Here is a 19,754-nt window from a genome sequence, read left to right on the forward strand (position 1 = left end):
AAATTAAAAATAAAATTAAATTCGAAAATAAATAAACGAAATGTTATTAGATAGTTTATCAAACAATACAACAAAGTAAATAATCAGTTGGTTTTTAAAATATCAAAATATTATTTGTAAATTTATGTAAACACTGAATGAGCAAGTCGCTTGAGTTTGTGTTTTTCACAGTTAACAAAACTACCGAAAACATGCTTGATTATTTTTAATTTTTTTCTACAAAAGTCTCAAGTTATTTTTGTGATAAATTAATTTTAAATTTATGGTGATTAAAAGTAAATATAATTTATCTTTTGCAAGTGAATAAAATTTATTAAAAATGTCTGATGAAAATGTTCAAGTTGTTGTTAAAATGAGACCATTAATACAACGTGAAATAAAAAAATGTTTGCCAATACAATGGGCTGTTGATGGAAACACTATTTATCAAAAAGATGGAAAAATAAATTATCAATTTGGTAAGAAAATTCATATTTAATTTTAAAATTATTATTAATATTATTCTTGTTGATGATTAATATTTTTTTATTTAATTTTTTTGTTTAGATAATATATTTAATATTGATTCGAAAAATCAAGATATATTTATATCAACTGTTCAACCAATAATAAATGAATTTTTATCTGGTATTAATTGTACAATTTTGACATATGGTCAAACAAGTTCAGGAAAAACACATACAATGATTGGATCAAAAACAGATACTGGATTAATTCCTCTCATCATTAGTCACATATTTAATTTTATTGAAAATGATTTAAGTCGTGATTATCAACTTCAATTTTCTTACTTTGAATTGTACAATGAGAAAGTAATAGACTTATTTGATAACAACAAAAACAACAAACATTTAAAAATAAAAGAAGATAAAAATGGCAATGTGTTGATAGACTGTAAACAGCTTGTTTTAAAAACAACCAAAGAAGTATTACAAAAATTAAAAAAAGTAAATAATAATCGTCATGTTGGTGAGACAAACATGAATGAAAAAAGTAATCGAAGTCATGTGTTGTTGAGAATAACAATTGAGTCATGTGAAATTGGTGATGATTCAGATGGTACAATAAAAACATCACAATTGACATTGGTTGATCTTGCTGGATCAGAAAATGCTAAACAAGCTGGTGGAACAAATGAAAGAAGAAATGAAGGTAGATTTATAAATCGTTCACTTTCATCATTGTGCTCAGTTATTAATCAGCTTAGTGATAAAAATAAAAAAAAAACCAATGATAAAATACCATTTATTAATTATCGTGATAGTAAATTAACTAGATTGCTACAACCATCATTAGGTGGTAATTCAAAAACAATGGTTATTTGTACTGTAACACCAGCAGCATTGGAGGAAACACAATCAACTCTTACATTTGCTCGTCGAGCTAAAGTAATTAAAAATCAACCAAGAATAAATCAAGAAGTAACTGATAAAGTTATAATTAAAAAATTAGTCAAACAAATGTCTGAACTTCAAGAAAAAATTGAACAATTAAAAACACAAGATGTAGATAAAAAATTAATCAATAAATTTCCATTGAAAAGAAGAAATAGTTTGATTGGTAATGAAAGTGTTAAAGAGCTGGAACAACATTTTATTTCTAAAAATAAAGAAATTTTGTCATCATTAAAAGTTAAAAATAATAAATGTACAAGTAAATTAAATTATCCACTTCGACGTAGTACATCAATGAATATATCATCATCATTTAAACTTGAAATTTCGAATTTCGAAAAAGAACTTGATGAAGCTGAAAAAGAAAAATTATTTCTAGCAAAAACAAAAAAACTTTTTCCAAAAGATATTTATAATAAAAATTCAAAAAAATGCAATAGTGGTTTAAAAAGTCCTGAGCTTTTTGATGAGCATTATGAATTAAAAGAAAAATACGATGATCTAGTAATAAAATATGAAAATTTAGAAGCAAAATATGAAGATCTACAAGGAAAATATGAGATAATGTATGAAAAAAAAGATTTACAAATTAAAAAGATGAAAAAAAAAATTGAAGAGCTAGAAGAAAAAAATAGTGAATTAATTGAAATAATGGATCCAATTGTTGCTAAAATATCAACTTGTACTTGTGATAATGTACATGAACACCAAAAAGTAAAAATTTAATTAATATAATTTATTTTTGATCAAAATTAAATGTCAACTTTTTTAACTTGTTTTTTTTTTAAATTTCAGAATGATATTGTTACTTTGGATCCACTGAAAAAAAAAAGAAAGAGAATGTCACTTCAAAGTGTTTTGAGTCCAATTAAAGATACATCTGGTCTTGATAATCTTGATGGTCTTGATAATTAAAAAAATAATTAAATGATCAAATAATCACGTGCTGGCACTCATCATCATTTTTAAAAAAATATACATATTACTTATTCAACAGGTATATTTCTTTTTTTTAGTATCAAATTTATATATGTTAAAATTCAACGAGAAATATATTTTTTGTTGATTAATATATTACTTTAATTATAATCATACTTGAATTGTTAAAAAATTGATAATTAATATTTTAATATTCAACTTGAAACTTCAATTGAATGAAAAACATTTTTAAAAGGCTGAAAAAAAAATCATAGAAATTGTTCTTTTTTAAAAAAAGAGAAATTAAATTTAACAAGTTATTAATTTATTAAAAAATATTGTTTAAATGAATAAATTTTAAGGCACAATAAATAATTTAAAATCTTTTACTTTTTTTAAAAATATTATTATGTATATTGACTTAAAATTTATTTGAGTATATTTAATTATTATTCAGCCTAAATTTGGAATTTTTGAAGAATTCCAAATAAAACCAAATAGCCAATTATCATTGGCAATATGAACTTGACAAACACTTGCATTATATTGTTTATAAACACACAAATCAAATTGAAAATTTGCATAATTAACAATACTGCTAAAACGTTGTTGAATTTTATCAAGACAATTGTAAATATTTAATATCGAAATTTTACTTTCTTTAATCATATTTATTTTTATACTATTGTATATTGTTCTAAATGTGTCACTTGGAAGTATTTCAGTTTCATTACATGATAATATGTCATCTTGACTACAGCTTTTTGTAAATAATTCAAGATCATTTGCCTGCGAAAAAAAAAAACAAACAGAATATTTAAACAATATGTTAAAAATTATCAAAATTAAATAACTATTTTCTTACCTTACTGATGGAATTATTGAAATATTCTGAAGCAACTAAATGCATATCAAAACATTTTTCACTATCACTCATTATTTTATATTTTTTTTTAATTAGAAAATTTTTTGGTATATAACTACAACAAGTTAAATTTTCATAAGTATCATAATAACCAAATGAATTGTTTACATAATTTTCTATATTTTTTTGAAATTTCATTTTAATATCATCAACTGCTTTTTGATAACTATTATCAATACTTTTTAAATTATCATCAATTAAAATATCAAATGTATCATTTTTTTTTTCTACACTTTCTTGATGTTGGATACAATATTCAAATTCATTTTTTGAATACAGAATGGATTCATTAATATGTGTGTTGATATTTGCAATACATTTACGCATTGGTTTAAATATATTATGATGATAATTTTTAATAAAATAAAAAGCATTATCATAGTGTTCAATGGTACTTTTGTTTTTAGATGAATCATCAAGACAAGTTAAAATTTCTCTTGTTGTATAATGTGGATAACAATGTGGAAATATTGTTTCCAACTCAACAGACTGAAAATAAATTTAAATAGTTATATTTATTTATTGAAAAAAAAAAAAATAATTAATACTTACACGAATTTTTGATGAAACAGTGTCAGTATAATTTGTTCTGTGAACATTTAAACAATCATTATTGCTGCGCATTGATAATGTGAGTGCTCTTGAAAGGATTTCTTTGAAAAATTTAAAACAAGAGTTGTAATTTTTTCCCAATCTTTTAAATTCAGCCATATAACTTTGATATTCATCAATGATATTTGACCAAATGGTGTCTAAATATTCTGATTCTTCAAGTGATATTATTCCTAACATTCCAATTCGACGATCCCATAATTTAGTTAAATTTTTCGTTAAATAAACGTTATGATTAGGTAAAATTAATGATTGATATTTGTTGTCTTCTTTGTTTGAGATTTCTAAACAATAACTTGTTCCATTTTTCTATTTTAAAATGAATTTTTTTTATTTTATTTTAATAATATTAATCAGTCATTTTAACATTGATAATTGATAATAATAATTTACTAACCATACTCACTAATAATGCCAGGAATAGAATTAATTTTTTAAATTTCATTTTACGTTTTTTTTTACAATTCCAACAGTTAATTTTATTCTTATTTATCATTCATTTCAAATGTATAACAGTTATTAATTTTTTTTTTTTTTTTCTGTCTTTCTTTATTAAATTAATCTTTCCAATATTATTTTAAGACAACAAGTGTTTTTTTTTTTTCCAACATTCTAGAGCTTATGAGTTTAAAGAAAAATTTTAATTGTTTTTTTAACGTTATCTGTTGCCTCGTTACGATTTTTTCTTATCTAAAAATTAAATCGTTCTAAATTTTTTATTTTATTTATTTACTGTATTTAAATTTTGATGATTTTATATTCTGTCAAAACGTAATTAGGACAAGATATTAAGGCTTAAGGTTAAAAAAATTTTTTTATTTATAACAAGGTTAATTATTTATAACAAGGCCAAATAATTATACTTTCCCAAAAACAAAATTTTTCACAATTATTCAATTTTAAAATACAATTAATTTTTTTTCCAATATATATTTCGATTAATTTTCAATTTAAATTCACTATTCGTTTGTTAAAATTATTATGATTATTATTTAAAAATTATTTTAATATATAACCAATTTTTAATTACTATTTACATATGTCAAAAAAAAAAACAAATTAATATTTTTTAAAAATATTTAAAGAGTTTATATATCTAATAACTTATTTACTTACTTTATTGACTTGGATTTAATTATTTTTTAATTATGATATTGTTTATCAAAAATAGCACTGTAAATATTTTTCATCATATAAAATCACAAAGCTGTAAGTAAATACTGATAAGTTATATTATTTAATTTAATATAAAAACAAGTAAAATCATGTTGATCTATATTTAATCAAAAAAAAAATAAATAAACCTCTAAAAAAAATAATAATATTTGTCTATATAATAATCGTTTAACACTATTAATTATTAAAAAAAAAAAAAAAAATGTTTTTAATATATTTTCATTGTCATAGTAAACTCATAAATATCACAAAAATAAATTTCCACGCCAATTTTCTATCGCCTTTTATGTATATTGAACGAATAAATAATTAAAAAAAAAAAAAAGTACTTATTGTATACTTGAAAAAAGCATTACATTGCCAATAATGCAGATTTTTTTAAAAAACTTTATTTTTTTATTTTTGTTGAAAACCGGTGTGACGTGGGTGTTAGATGCGCTCGCGCAAAACAAAAAAAAAAAATTATAAATGTTGAAAACGTTTGAGGGAAAATGGAAGGAAGAGAGTAACGTAGAAATTTGTGAGGAGGGTTACGAATGATGATCAAGACTGGTGGGAGAGAAGACAAAACGCAGTTGAGTTTCGACACGGTAGTCGATGTTGTCGCGAAATATTATCCTCATTTCGATTTTCAAAATGTGTTAAAATTATCGTTTTTTTTTTCACATAAAAATCATTCATGATAGCTAATTTAAACTATTGATAATTACTCATAATAAATAGTGTATAAATATAATTGTTTAATTAGTTTTTTTTATTAAATCAATAACAATTAGTTACTTTTAATTTTTACAATAAAAAAACAAAGTGTATATCAATTTTTGATTAAAAAAAAAAAATACCCAAGTGTAATTTATTTATTTTTTATTAATTTGTACAAAAATTTCAAGACATTTAAATTTATGGTTTAAAAATAAATGAAATAATTAACTTGTGAGTGATATTTTTATATTTAAATTATAATTTTATTTATTATTTAAATGTTATTTATTGAAAGTTGTTTAAATCAATATTTAACATAGCCTAATTTATTATTTTCAATATCATTTTTTTTTAAATTATATATTTTATATAGCTTTTCAATATGTATAATTTAATTTTAAAAAATTTCCACTATACAAGTAAAACAACAGTTAATAAAAATAATAATAATAATATTAGCAGTTCAACACGCAACTGATCGATATCGAAATGAAAAACGAAAAAAAAAAAAAAAAACAAATAGAAACGTCTCACCCTCGTTGTGACTTCAGTCAAAAGGTTTCTTTATTAAAAAAAAATAAAAAAAAAAAATTGTTTTTCATGTAGTTTAAATTTTTAAAGAAAATATTTTTTTTCTTTTTGATTTATTTATCCACCCCGTTATTTAATTTTCCTCTGGCGTTTTTTTTACAGCTTTTTTATAACATGCGCCAGTTAGCATCAAGTGCAAGTTAAATTTCATCCCCTTCATGTTTATATAAATATCTAAAAATGTTCTTACAAAGTATACATATAATAAATTAAATAAATAAATAACAAGAGTGTAAAAAAATTTTAAAAAAAAAAAAATATAATTTTACCATAAATTTGTCCAATCATCGTCTTGCATATTCTCTCTTTTCATCCCCTATTAATTGCGCATGTGCGGATCGTTACAATGCAGTTCTCTATAAAATTATTTCAACCCTATATTATTCTCAAACCCCCCACACAATATCAGACAAAAAATAATAGTACAATAATTAAAAAATAATTAAAAAAAAAAAAGGGTAAATTACAAAAAATAAATATAATATTTTTAGATTGAAAAAAAATTAATTAAATAAAATTAAATAAATGTTTTTAAATTAATTTAATCATTTTTTTTGTTGACAGAATATATTGACTCGACACTTGCAGAGACATATGCACACATATATAAATATAAATATATAATATACATATTGCAATATTATTTCTTACACTTTGCCCTTCCTTTTTATGTTTGAAGTGATATTGTATTTATGTATGTGTATGTGTATATTGTGTGTTTAAATCCAGGGGTTTGATTGTGACTGGATATATAAAAAAAAGTTTGATACAACGGGGCTGTCCTGGTTTTCAAGTGCTTTTATCAAAGCATGGACGTCAGATTGGTGCTTATTGTGCTGGCAATAGGCCTACTCATGGCTGCCGGTGCTATAACTAAATTTGGTTCATATACTAGAATTACACAAATAACACTTGCTGCAATATTTGTACCATTAATATGCAAATATCATCGAAAAATTTATGTGATATTACGGACATTACCACGAGACATCAAGTAAGTTGTTATTTATTTTTTACAAATTTTTTTTTTTCCATTATTAATACTTAATTAATTATTTATATAAAAATTTTATCTTTTTATTTTTTTAATCATAGATTATATGATATTTTTAAAATAGAATTTATTTAATTTTTTATATATATTATTATTAGTTTAAAAATTTACACTTATCTTTAATTTTTATGATATTGATTGTCTTTAGATATATTTTATTTTTCGCTTGGATATTTTTTATATATTGTTTTTTTATTTTTTTTTTATAATGTCTAGAATAGTAGATTATAAATTTATTCAAAGGCCACGACCTGAAATTTAGAATTGTATATTCATTTATTGACTTTCACTATGTCGCGATATGATAATTTTAACGATGACAAACAATTTATATTTTATACAAATTAAATTGTTTTTTAAATATTTTTTTTTTGAAGATATTTTGAAGAGACGAATAATAACTGTCTGGAATGGTTTTTTGTCTGTTCATTTTTTTTTTTTTGTAAGGGAAATAGGGGAGAGACAAGCTTGGCTGACCAAGGATAATGTTGAAGTGAAGTAAATCGATACTTCAATTTCGAAATGACATATGCATGAGAAAAACATGTTGTTTACTTAATTAATTAAATAAACAATTTTATATATAGTAAAATTAATTAATTAAAAAACATTCTCAGTATCACAGTTATTCGAAACTTTTTTCTATCATTGTTTGCAACTGTAGAAATCAAATTAATGAAAATGTAATTATGATTGCATAGTCATTGAATAATTATAAATTAAATTTGAATTAATTTTTCATTTCATTATTCTTGATAACAGCTGAGTCTCATATTAATATTTAAAAAAAAAAATTAGTCAACTAAAATTAGTATGATTTTCTATTTCAATATCATTATGTCATGAATGAATAATAAACTTCCTGCTGCATATGAAAATTAAAATTCAATTAAAAATTGAATAATACATTTAAAATTGAAAAAAAATAGTAATAAGGTCACGTGATATATCAACTTAGTAATTACTTGAATTAATGATGAAATATATTTTTAATAAGAGCCCTTAAAATTAATCATTAAAAATATAAACTATTAAATATTTAATGTAACTAACGAGATGTTTAAAATTATTTTCAAAGTAAAAAATATTTTTAATTGCTAAAAGTTAATATTCATTTTGATATTTATGTAAATATTAATTGAATATTCAATACCGACATAAATTTTGCTTAATTAAACTTTGATGATTCAAGTTGATTAGGTGATCATAAAACGGTTAACCTTATGGTCAACTTGATTAATAATTAAATTTAAAATTATTTATATTTATTTATTAAAATTATATTTATGCTATTTTATTATTTTTTTAAAAATATATGACATACTAATGTCGATAGTATTATCAGTAGTCACAGTTTATCAATATAATTTTATCTAAAATATAAATATTTAAAAACTGTTTTTCTTTTTTGTATTATATTATTATTATTCTTTTTTTTATCAGGTTTATTAATTTATTAATAAATTTTGTTTTTTAAGGTTTTTATATCGTTATATAAATGCAGACAGAGAGACAAAACGATATGTCAAAAACAATTCAACTGTGATGAAGCTTTTCAAAGAAAGGGCAATACTTTATCCCAACAAGCCATGTTTTATATTTGAAGGACGTATATGGACAAATGCTGATGTAAGTAAAATTTTATAATTTATTATTAATTCTATTTTACATATCTCTTGTCCTCAAAGACGTCATATTGCGTGACATTATTAATTTAAAAAACAAATGAGTAGATAATTATAAAATGATTAAGTCTTTTCAATAATATAATCATATAATTATTATTACTATTTTTTTTTTACTCATGGACTTTATAATTGACAATATCTTATCATGAGCATGTGCATAAAAACTGGAAGACATCATTAAATGATTAAAATTATAAAAAATAAAAAATAAATAATAATAATGAAAACAATACTATGGTGGGACGCTTCGCGTCTATCCCACCTTCGTAAAAAATTAAATTAAATAGTATTAAATAATTTATTAATTAATGAATTTTGTTTTTTTTTGAAGATGGATGATTATAGCAACAGGATAGCTGATGTATTTCAAAAAGCTGGATTTGTAAAAGGTGATGCAGTTGCATTGATGATGCCAAATAGACCAGAATTTGTTGCAACATGGCTTGGACTTGGAAAAATTGGTGTTATAACTGCATTGGTTAATACAAATTTACGTCTAAATGTATTTACACATTGTTTAACAATAGCAAGTGTAAAAGCAATAATATATGGCCAAGAATTATCATCAGGTTTGTCGTATAAACTATTTATAAATTTTATTGATGTAAATTTAATTAATGTATATATTTTCTTTTGTATTTATTTGATAATTAGCTGTCGATGAAATTCGAAACTCAATGCCAAATATAACGTACTACAAACAAGGTGCTGGACTTGATGACATTCAAGAAGATACATATAATTTAGATAAATTATTATCAGAAGCATCATCTGATGATCCAGTTGTCAGTGAAATACCAGGCTATCGAGATAATTTGTTGTATATTTTTACAAGTGGAACAACTGGTTTACCAAAAGCTGTATTATTTCCAAATTCACGGTAAGTGTTAAATGCCAATTTATTTATGTAATGTCGTCTTATTTGACCTTATAATAACATTGATTTTTTTTTTTTTTTTTATAACCCTTTATTCTTTTTTTATTAAAAAAATAAGCCTTGATATTTCATGATTATATAAATAAAAAAACAAAGAAATAATAATTCTAAAGTTCATTTAACTTCTTGTACTTTTCTTTTTTAATTTTATTTTTACAATTAACGTATGTGAATGTATTAAAAATTATTCAAATTTAACTTGTGGTCAAGTCATTGTTGAATCACACAGCCAATATTCATGAATTATACATATTTATTGATGAAACAATGTAGGTCGTTTTAATGTTGTTTCAAGACATTTTAACTTGTAATTTTCTAGCTAATATACTTTTAAAACTTTGATATAAATTTAAACTTTAAACTATTATATAATAATTTAATATTTATTATTTTAAATAGCTAAAAATTAATTTACAAAGTAGAGACAAATTTTATTTTTTTTTTTTCGTTCACTTTGCTTTAAAAAAATAATAGTCTGAGTAATCCTATAAGTGCAGCCTTACAACTTAGCGAGAATGGGATTACGTGTCGATATAAGTTGAATATATTTATAGATAATTCTAACAATCGTATGATGTACATGAGTTTTATGACCTCAAGAAAATTCCAAGTGCAACCCGGAAATCCTTGGATTTTTAATTTATTATCTAAATTGATGTATGATAATTTGATTTATTTAGATATCTTTTGGTGACAATGGGAACATACCATATGCTTGGATTGAGATCAGAGAGTGATAGTATGTACAATCCAATACCACTTTATCATATGGCTGGTGGTATGGTTGGTACTGGTTGTGCATTGGTCAAAGGAATTCCAAGTGTTTTGCGAACTAAATTCTCAGTATCTGCATACTGGACTGATTGCATCAAATACAATTGTACTGTAAGTATTTTTTTTTTCATCATCACATATTCTTTGTCATCAAAATAACTGATATTTTAAATATTATATTTTACAGTTGGCTGAATATATTGGTGAAATGTGTAGATATTTATTAACAGCACCAGAAAAACCAGAAGACAAACAACATCCAGTAAGACTGATGGTTGGTAATGGAATGAGACCACAACTTTGGCAACAATTTGTCGATCGATTTAAAATTGAACAAGTTACTGAGGTTTATGGTTCCAGTGAGGGCAATGCAAACATTGGTATATTTTTATTAAAAGATTTATATATAATTTACAAATAAATAACAAACAAGTTGTTAATTGTTTTTTATTTTTTTGGATTTTAGTTAATGTTGATAATCGAGTTGGTGCTGTTGGTTTTGTTCCTTCAATTTTGCCAAAATCACTTCATCCAGTTGCTGTAATTCGTATTAATTCAGAAACATGTGAACCAATTAGAGGACAAGATGGTTTATGCATACGTGCTGAAATAAGTAAGCTTTATTTATTAATTATTAATTATATTAACAAGTAAAAATATGAAAGAAAAATTAATTTATTAAATGTTAATTTTCAGATGAACCTGGAATGTTTATTGGTCTTATTAAACAAGGAAATGCATCACAAGAATTTAATGGATATCTTGATAGAGAAGCATCAAAAAAAAAAGTAATTGAAAATGTATTTGTAAAAGGTGACAAGGCATTTCTTACTGGAGATATATTAGTTCAAGATGAACTTGGTTATTTTTATTTCAAAGATAGAACTGGTGATACATTTAGATGGAAAGGTGAAAATGTTGCAACAGCTGAAGTTGAAGGTGTTGTTAGTAATGTTGCTGGTTTTAGAGATACAACTGTATATGGTGTTCAGGTTTGTTTTATTTTTTTTTCAAGTAATTTATATTTTTTTGTGATTAAAAAAATTTATTGAATGACTTCTTTGATTGAATAGATACCAGGAATGGAAGGACGTGCAGGAATGGCTGCAATTGTTGATCCAGATTGTTTGCTCGATTTTAAAGCACTTGCTGAAGGTCTTGATCGTGCACTTCCGTCGTATGCACGACCAATATTTCTACGAATTGTCAAAGAACTTGAAATGACTGGTACATTTAAACTTAAAAAAATTAATTTACAAAAAGAAGGCTTTGATCCAAATAAAATACAAGATAAAGTATATTTTAGATCTGGTAATAAAGAGTATGTTGAAGTTACACCTGAATTATATGAAGAAATAATATCTGGTTCAGCTAAATTATAAAACTATTAAAACTCATTCGAAAAAAACAACTAAAAAATGATGGGAGAGACAAGTCCAATTTCACAACGTGAAATCGAAATAACTCAAAAAAATTTAACAACAATTACATCAAAATAATAATAATAATAAACAAAAAAACCCAAGACATTGAATATTATTTTATTATTCTAGTTAATTATAAATCTATTTGTATTTTTTATTTTTTGTTATATTTATTTTTCCTTGCTCGTTTATTCTTTGAGAATATTACGGTAAGAAGATAAAAAGTGTGATAATAATAACACAGAATTAATGTTAAATTTATTATTATTTCTATTTATTTATATTTTTTTTGTTTTTTGCACTAGTACTTGTGTGTGTATGTGTGTGTATGTGTGTTTATCAAAATTTAGAAAACTAAGTACAAAGATTATTTATCTAGTACAATAATTAAATTGAAAGGAAAAAAAATTATTTCATTGATAATAGATAAAATATTTCTTTAAATAAATGATCAAAATTTATGTATCAAATTAAAAAATAAAATTTTGAATTTTAATTATAAATAATAAATTTATTTATTAATAAAATAATAAAATAAACACCAAATTATTCTTCTTACCGCTATTTTTTCATATGAAATTAGAGTCTGGACCAACTATTTAATTATCGTGTTGATCGATAAAATAAAATCATCATTAATTATCAATTTTATAATAGTTAAAAGTCTTTTCTGCAAAAAAAAAAAAAAAATAAATAGATAAAAATCGAAATTCAACACAACATAATTTTAATTTCGAAAAAAAAAAAATCATTCAAGTGTCATTTTAATGTCTGCAAAATGGGCCTTCAGATGTGCCACTAATTACATCTGAAATATGTAAATAGCATAATAATATGTACTGTAATGAATTTAATTTTGTTTACGAAATAATAAAAAGATTTGAAGAAATAATTAAAATTGAATTAACGAAAACCAAGCTATGTAAAAAAAAAATAGAATTGATTAATGATTTTATAGTTAAAATGTACAGGCAATATGTTAACATTATTTAATCGACGATTATTTCTATAAAGAAAATATTTAATAAAAAAGAGGAAAAAATCGTCCATAATTAATTTAGTCAATTTAAAACATGACAACAATATTATGTGGCAATTTTTTGCTCAAAAAAACTTTATATCTATACAAATAAATAATCAATAATAAATATAGACACTTTCACATACTGATAATGAAATAATAATTAGGATCAATTTTACAATTAATAATGAAAACAAAAATCAATTATTGGCACGATTAAAGCAAATTGTTGCTAAAAAAAAAAATTGAAAAATAACATTTTAAATAATTTTGACAAGGTATATTTATATTGATACATTTTGAAATTAATTATTTTCAATGTGTACTTTGTCATAGAAATGTTTAACTGTTATTTGCATGTATGTCAAATTAAAAAAATAAACTGTTTCCCTGACTAAATAAATTATAATTCAAACAGCACGTTATGAAAAAATATATAAAATTGATTGTATAAATTTAATGATTGAAAAAGTAAAAATGAATGGTAAAAATCTTTTTTTTTTCGTGGCTTATTAGATACTCTAATTAATATAATTTAAAAAAAAATTTGTAAATGAGAGGGCTTTAATTAAAAAACCAAAAAGTTCGAGATTACGATGGATGTAAATAAAAACAGTTTAAACACAAATGAAATTAACAATATACAGTCTTTAAATATTTATAAATTAAACCCATTTTTGTTTTTTTTTGTTATATAAATCTTGGTTGACTAAAAAATTCAATTAATGTTTTTATTTCAATTTTTTTTCGATTTTTATTGCACTTCACATTTTTATCTCAGACATAATTTTTTTTTCTTTATACTAGATTAAATAATTGGAATAATTTTGTCGTGATATAAATTAAATTGAGGAATGATAACGAAGTATTTTTAAATTTAATTATACAACCTCTTTTTTTTTTAAATAATAATCAGGCACAATGAGTTAGCTCATTTATTTAATTTTCTATTTATTAATTTTTGAATAATTTGATCGAAAACTAGTTTATAAACTAAAGCTATTTTTTCTATCAATAATGACGTCTTTTTCTTACGAATAAAAAACAAAAAAAAATACTATTTATTCGAGACAATAAGCTATATGAATTAAAAATTATTCTAATTTATAATTTTAAATATTTTTTCAATAATAATTTACAAAACAAAATTCATACGAAATTTTAATAAATTAATTGTTTAAATTTAATACGTTAATTATTATTTTTTGACAACTATTCTGGCAATTGACATTAAATCAAATTAAATAATTTATTTTTTAAATCTCCATTGTGGAGAAATTAACTCACTATCAGCTTGGAGGAATTGAATTAGCTGTTTGTCCAATTCCCAAATTTGGCCTTGATCCAAACCACGACATTTTCCACTCCAATGTTTCTTGTAATAATTTTTCTTCTTCTGGTGAAAAATGCAGTAATGTTGCAACAGCTCTCGTCAAATGTAATGCCTTTAAAAGTCAATAAAAAATTAATGATAATTACAAACAAAAAACATAGTGGAAAAATTAATAGATGAAATGATTTATCAATACCTCATATTCACGACTAGTAAGAAATTTAATTAAAACATGTTTAAGATATTTAAAATTAACATCATCATCTGGTGTACTTGAATTTTTAGCTGTTATTGTTTTTGATGAACTTGGACTTAATATTGCAGCTGATTGATCAATGTCACTGTCAAATGATGAAGATGGTACTCTTAATTCACGTTGAAGTGTTTTTTTCATATCACCTAATCTTTGTTGAAGTACTTTTATCGTCTATAAAAATAATTATAATATTAATAAGCAATAAATTCGATGATAATCAAAGAATAAAAAAGTCAACTTACTTTTGTTTTTTCATTCAATTGTTCTTCCAAATCAGATAAATTACTTCTCAATGTTTTTTCTAATCCTTCATTATTTTTTTTATCAGTCTCAATATTTTCATATGATAATAATTTCTTTTCAAGATTATCAATTTTATTTTGTAACTCAATATTTTCAATTTCTTGTTGACGTTTTTTTTGTAAAGCAATTTCATAATCTTGTGATACTTGTGCATTTCTTAGTAGTATTGAATCTTTTTCATTTCTTTCTTGTTCAAAATTTATTCTCAATGTTGCTGAATTAACTCTTTCTGATTCTAAATTTTCACGTATACGTGCAAGTTGAATATTCAATGATGAATTATTTTCTTTCTCAGCATTACAAGCTATTCTTAATTGTTCCAATTCAATTTTAGCTTCTTCATATTGTTTCAAACATTTAGCCTTTTCTGTTTTTAGACTCTGAATTTCTCCCGCTGATGATTTCTAATAACATTCAATAATAAAAAAATAAAAAACAATCATTAAAACATTTACTTATATTTATTTAAACTTTATACTCTTCATCTGCATTATAAATAAATTTATTTTCCATCCGTGCAGGAAATTTCTATTAGTAAAATTAAAAAAAAAAAAGGAGATAATTATATTTATAAAACTAATTAAGTATCAAATTTAATGACAGGAATAAGCTGTCGAAAAAAATCAGCTCAAGGATTTTGGAAGGACGTAAAAATTACTTGATAATAAAAATAATAAATAAAAAAGCCAAAATGAAAAAAAAAAAAATGCTATTTTTTTTGTTTTAATTTCCGTTTGTCAAACCTTTATTCGGTAAATAAAATTATTACAATTGATAAAATTGTGATACATAAAAAAGACAACATTAATAATCATATGAATTACCTTGTAAATTGTAAATTTTATACTTAAATTAAAAAACAAAAAATAAATTTTTTATAATAAAATAAAAATAATAAAATTATATAATATATTTCATTCGAATTATTTGTCATGTGTTTTTTTTCTTTGAATGATTAAAATGTGATAGCATGCATAATTGAAAATTAATAAAGAAAAAAAAATAAAATAAAAAAAAAGTGTAAGTCAAGCATTTAAAAGCAAATAAAATTGTGCATTCTAGAGTTAAAAAAAAAAATTTTTTTTACAATTTTTTTTCTTTGTTAATTAAGGCACTTTGAGATTATAAATGCAAATAAAAATTTTATAGATTTAATATTTTATAATTGAGAAAATAGTATTGACCAAATATTTTTATCAAAAATATAAATTTTTTCGATAAATAAGGTGATATTAAATTACTATAAAATTATTTCGTGCTAATAATTAAAATAATTTTTTTTTTTATAGAAATTTTTGTTCCAGGTCCATGCATCATTTTTATTTTTGTTATATTTCAAATTCGCTGTAACTCACAATTTGTCGTTTAAATTCTTCAACTTCATCATCAACACTTGCACGAAGTTCTTTAAGTTCAGTTGCCATTTCATCAATATCTTCAGTCATACGTAATAATTTAGCATCTTTTGTTGCCATAACAACATTATTAATTTCAATATCAGATTCTAATTGTTTAACACGTTGTTTTAATTTATCATTTTCTTCTTCAACACGTCTTCTTTCAACCCCTTCTTCACCAGCTTGTCTACTTAATCTTCCAACTTGTGTTTCTAAACTTGATATTTTACCAGACCAACTTGTTTTAATATCAGATAAATGTAAATGTGTTTCTTCTAATTTACGCTCTAATAATGTACGTTCTCTCATTAAATCAGCAATTCTTTCATCAACATTTGATTGATCATTTGATTGTGCAACACGTTGTTCCAATACAAAATTTTTAACATTCAAATGACGCACCTCTTCCTTAGTTTGTGCTAATTCACCAGATAATTGTGCTTTTTCACGTTGTGTTGTATGACGAAGTGTTTCCATTTCATCCTGCAAATAAATATATTCAATTAATTAAATTCAAACATTTCCTTTTTTTTTTTTTATTTTAATTTTACAGTGCAGTTTAAAGCATTTCTTACCATTTTTTTTATTCATTTTTTTTTAACACATACACCAAAGCAAAAATTAAAAAACAAATATCAAAAAAATATATGTATTTTGTTATTGTTTATTTATGAATTTTTTTTGTTAAATATAAATCGAAAAAAATATATATATTGATGAAGATGATTCGATTGTTATTATGATTGGTTATAAAATTTTTCACCTGAGTGTATTTACAAGCATGCAATTAATTTTGAATTTATTAATCTCTCAATTAAAACACCGGTAGAAGCGATATTTTGAGATTAATTCATTAGCTGTACAGCAGCAAAGCAATTTGGTTTTCTTTTTGGTTTTTTTTTTTTTTTTTAAATAACGTACCTCTAGCAACAGCAGTAGCAGCAACAAATTAAAGGATAAACCTTTTTATTTCTTCTCCAGTGTATCTTGTGTTGTTAACTTTTTTCAATCTTCTCACACGAATTTTTATATGTAAATATTTTCTTTTTTTTTCATTAACCTTCGCTGTGATATTACCGATTTATATATAATTTGTTTTTCACAAAACATAGCGTGAGGATAAATATATTTAAATAAAAAATGTGCAATAAAAATTTGTATAAAATAAAAAAGTACTGAGCAAGCGAAACATAAAGCGAAAAAAAATATAAATTAAAAAAATAAATCTGAAAATTATAATTAAATTTTTAAACGAAATAAAATTTTAATTTAAAAAAAGCATTTTTGCATAAAATTTTTGTAATCTATGTGGAGCAAATTTCGAAAGTTTTTTTTTATCATTTAAATTTAAATTTTAATCAGTAGCCTAAAACTGAGTGTGTTTTTTTAAAATAAAATTATTCAGAATATTATTTATAATGAATTTAATGGTTTGGGTGATTAGTGACTCATGTGGCGACTGTGAACATGACAAATAAATAATAAAAACTGAACATATACAAAAAGCAAATTAAACAAAATGTGATTTACTTTGTAGAAAAATTTAAAATTAAAAAAAAAAAACAATAAAACAACATTATCATTGATGAAATTAAAATATTTATAAAAATATAATTTAATAATTAACTTACTTGGACATTGTTAAGTTCATCCTCGTATCTTCGAAGTCGTGAAAGTTCAGATTTTAAATTTTCAATTTCACTCAATGCTGATTTTAAATGATGTGATTTTTCGTCAACTTCTTGTTCTTTTGACAACAGCTAAAATTAATTAAATTAATTAACATTTTCATTGACAATTTAAGTATGCTTTTTTTACACTAAATCAAGGTATTTTTATTACTCTAGAATTTATCAAAAGAAATTTCGAAATCGAAATTGAATGATCTAATTAATTTGATAAATCTTTGTCAATAAAAAATTTTATTTTTCCTCTGATGAAATGACTAATCATACACATCGTAAAAATAAATAAAAAAAAACAATCTTTTCTAGACTAATAAAAATACCTTAATTAAAAAAATAAAATAAATCAATACCAAGTGTTTAATTTTAGCCATTTCTTGTGTTTGAAAACCTTCCAATTGTTCAGCATCTTCTTGAAAGCTATGAAGCTTTTTTTTATACTCTAAAAACAGATTATAATTATTAATCTTTGACATATGTTGTTAAATTAATAATTAAAATAATACCTTCAGCATCTCTTAGTGCTAGTTCTAATGTTCTTCTTGCACTTTCAGCTTTTAATTTATCATCTTCAAGTTTTAATTTATCTTTTTCTTGTTTATCCATTAATTTTTTCCATTCTTTTTCTTTTTCTATTATTTTAGCTCTACATTCATCATCTTTTTTATCAATTTTTTTTTGATATTCATGGTCTTTTTTTATTAATTTTCTTTTCCATTCAATTTCACGATTTTCTAATTTTTTATAATCTTTTGGTGTTAGCTGTAATCCATCAGTTAATTTTATATCATAAAAATTATTATCTGTTTTATATTGAACAGCTGGTGATGATGATATTGTTGCACTGCTATCAAAAGATTCATCAAGTGATATTTGTGATTCACTCACACTGCTTGATGATTCTGTCTAGAATAAAAAATTATTTAATTAAAACAAGTCCAAGTTTTTGTTATTTAATTTTTTACAATAATCATAAAGTGAGTCATAAATTAAATCCTTACTCGTGACAGATGTTTTGAATTAATATTTCTAATTGATCCAGCATTTCTAACGACTGTTGATACATCACTACCAATTTCTTCACGTATTTTATTTTTTAAACTTGCAAACATTATTTTAAATTTAATATAGATACTTTAATAATACAATGACACTTTTTACATCTGTCAACGTCACCATATAAATATTACAACTGATTAGAAAATAAAATAAATACAATTGTCAAATAATATGACGTTTATAAATCAAAGTTATAGTAATAAATTTAAATAAATATTTATATTGTTTAAACACATATTTTTTATGTTAACATTCACATGGCTTTATTATTATTTATTATTGTTAATTTTGGAGTAATTTTTATACACAAAAGTCAAAACACACAACGACGACGACGTTGATGATGATGTTGATGATGGTGGTGGTGATGATGGGGGGGCTAGGCAACAAATCTGCCATACTGGATTTTTTTTTTCTTCATGTTGGTGTGTATAATCATCTAGTGATATTAATTTTTGGCTCAAAAATTTAAATAACAAAATACAATTGAATTTTTATTTGATTA

The 19,754-nt window shown here is 22.5% G+C and overlaps 4 protein-coding genes across 6 annotated transcripts; 2 read left to right on the forward strand and 2 right to left on the reverse strand.

Annotated features, from left to right (window-relative positions):
* Positions 1-61: 61 nt before the first annotated feature.
* On the forward strand, positions 62-1,760 carry LOC122847341 (kinesin-like protein KIN-7L, chloroplastic; the record flags this gene model as incomplete). Its single annotated transcript, XM_044144915.1, has 2 exons — positions 62-458; positions 547-1,760. Coding segments are annotated over exons 1-2 (1,353 nt in total), but the record flags the coding sequence as incomplete, so codon positions are not given.
* Positions 1,761-2,621: 861 nt separating this feature from the next.
* LOC122860154 lies at positions 2,622-4,766 on the reverse strand. The gene is made up of 4 exons (XM_044163844.1): positions 4,247-4,766; positions 3,790-4,158; positions 3,178-3,726; positions 2,622-3,101 (listed from the first exon to the last, which is right to left on the reverse strand). The coding sequence occupies exons 1-4, from the start codon at positions 4,343-4,345 to the stop codon at positions 2,766-2,768; spliced, it is 1,353 nt and encodes a 450-aa protein (XP_044019779.1). The 5' UTR covers positions 4,346-4,766; the 3' UTR covers positions 2,622-2,765.
* A 92-nt stretch (positions 4,767-4,858) lies between these two features.
* LOC122860137 (long-chain fatty acid transport protein 4-like) lies at positions 4,859-13,856 on the forward strand. Of its 3 annotated transcripts, none has more exons than XM_044163824.1 (10): positions 4,859-5,058; positions 6,883-7,312; positions 8,851-9,001; positions 9,392-9,629; positions 9,715-9,940; positions 10,678-10,882; positions 10,959-11,151; positions 11,238-11,384; positions 11,468-11,763; positions 11,845-13,376. In XM_044163824.1, the coding sequence occupies exons 2-10, from the start codon at positions 7,128-7,130 to the stop codon at positions 12,151-12,153; spliced, it is 1,950 nt and encodes a 649-aa protein (XP_044019759.1). In that variant the 5' UTR covers positions 4,859-5,058; positions 6,883-7,127; the 3' UTR covers positions 12,154-13,376. The 3 variants fall into 3 exon arrangements, with proteins under 3 accessions (XP_044019759.1, XP_044019758.1, XP_044019757.1); XM_044163823.1 differs by lacking the exon at positions 4,859-5,058 and adding an exon at positions 5,571-5,958 and having other exon boundaries at positions 11,845-13,856; XM_044163822.1 differs by lacking the exon at positions 4,859-5,058 and adding an exon at positions 5,591-5,958 and having other exon boundaries at positions 7,048-7,312; positions 11,845-13,856.
* Positions 13,857-13,933: 77 nt separating this feature from the next.
* Positions 13,934-19,626, reverse strand: LOC122860132 (golgin subfamily A member 1). Its single transcript, XM_044163815.1, has 8 exons — positions 19,192-19,626; positions 18,697-19,096; positions 18,544-18,632; positions 18,137-18,265; positions 16,464-16,988; positions 15,048-15,512; positions 14,746-14,976; positions 13,934-14,661 (listed from the first exon to the last, which is right to left on the reverse strand). Exons 1-8 carry the CDS (start codon positions 19,300-19,302, stop codon positions 14,506-14,508), a joined length of 2,106 nt encoding a protein of 701 aa, XP_044019750.1. The 5' UTR covers positions 19,303-19,626; the 3' UTR covers positions 13,934-14,505.
* Positions 19,627-19,754: the final 128 nt, after the last annotated feature.

This window comes from Aphidius gifuensis, linkage group LG1 (genome assembly GCF_014905175.1).
Source record: "Aphidius gifuensis isolate YNYX2018 linkage group LG1, ASM1490517v1, whole genome shotgun sequence".
Taxonomy (NCBI): Eukaryota; Metazoa; Arthropoda; class Insecta; order Hymenoptera; family Braconidae; genus Aphidius; species Aphidius gifuensis.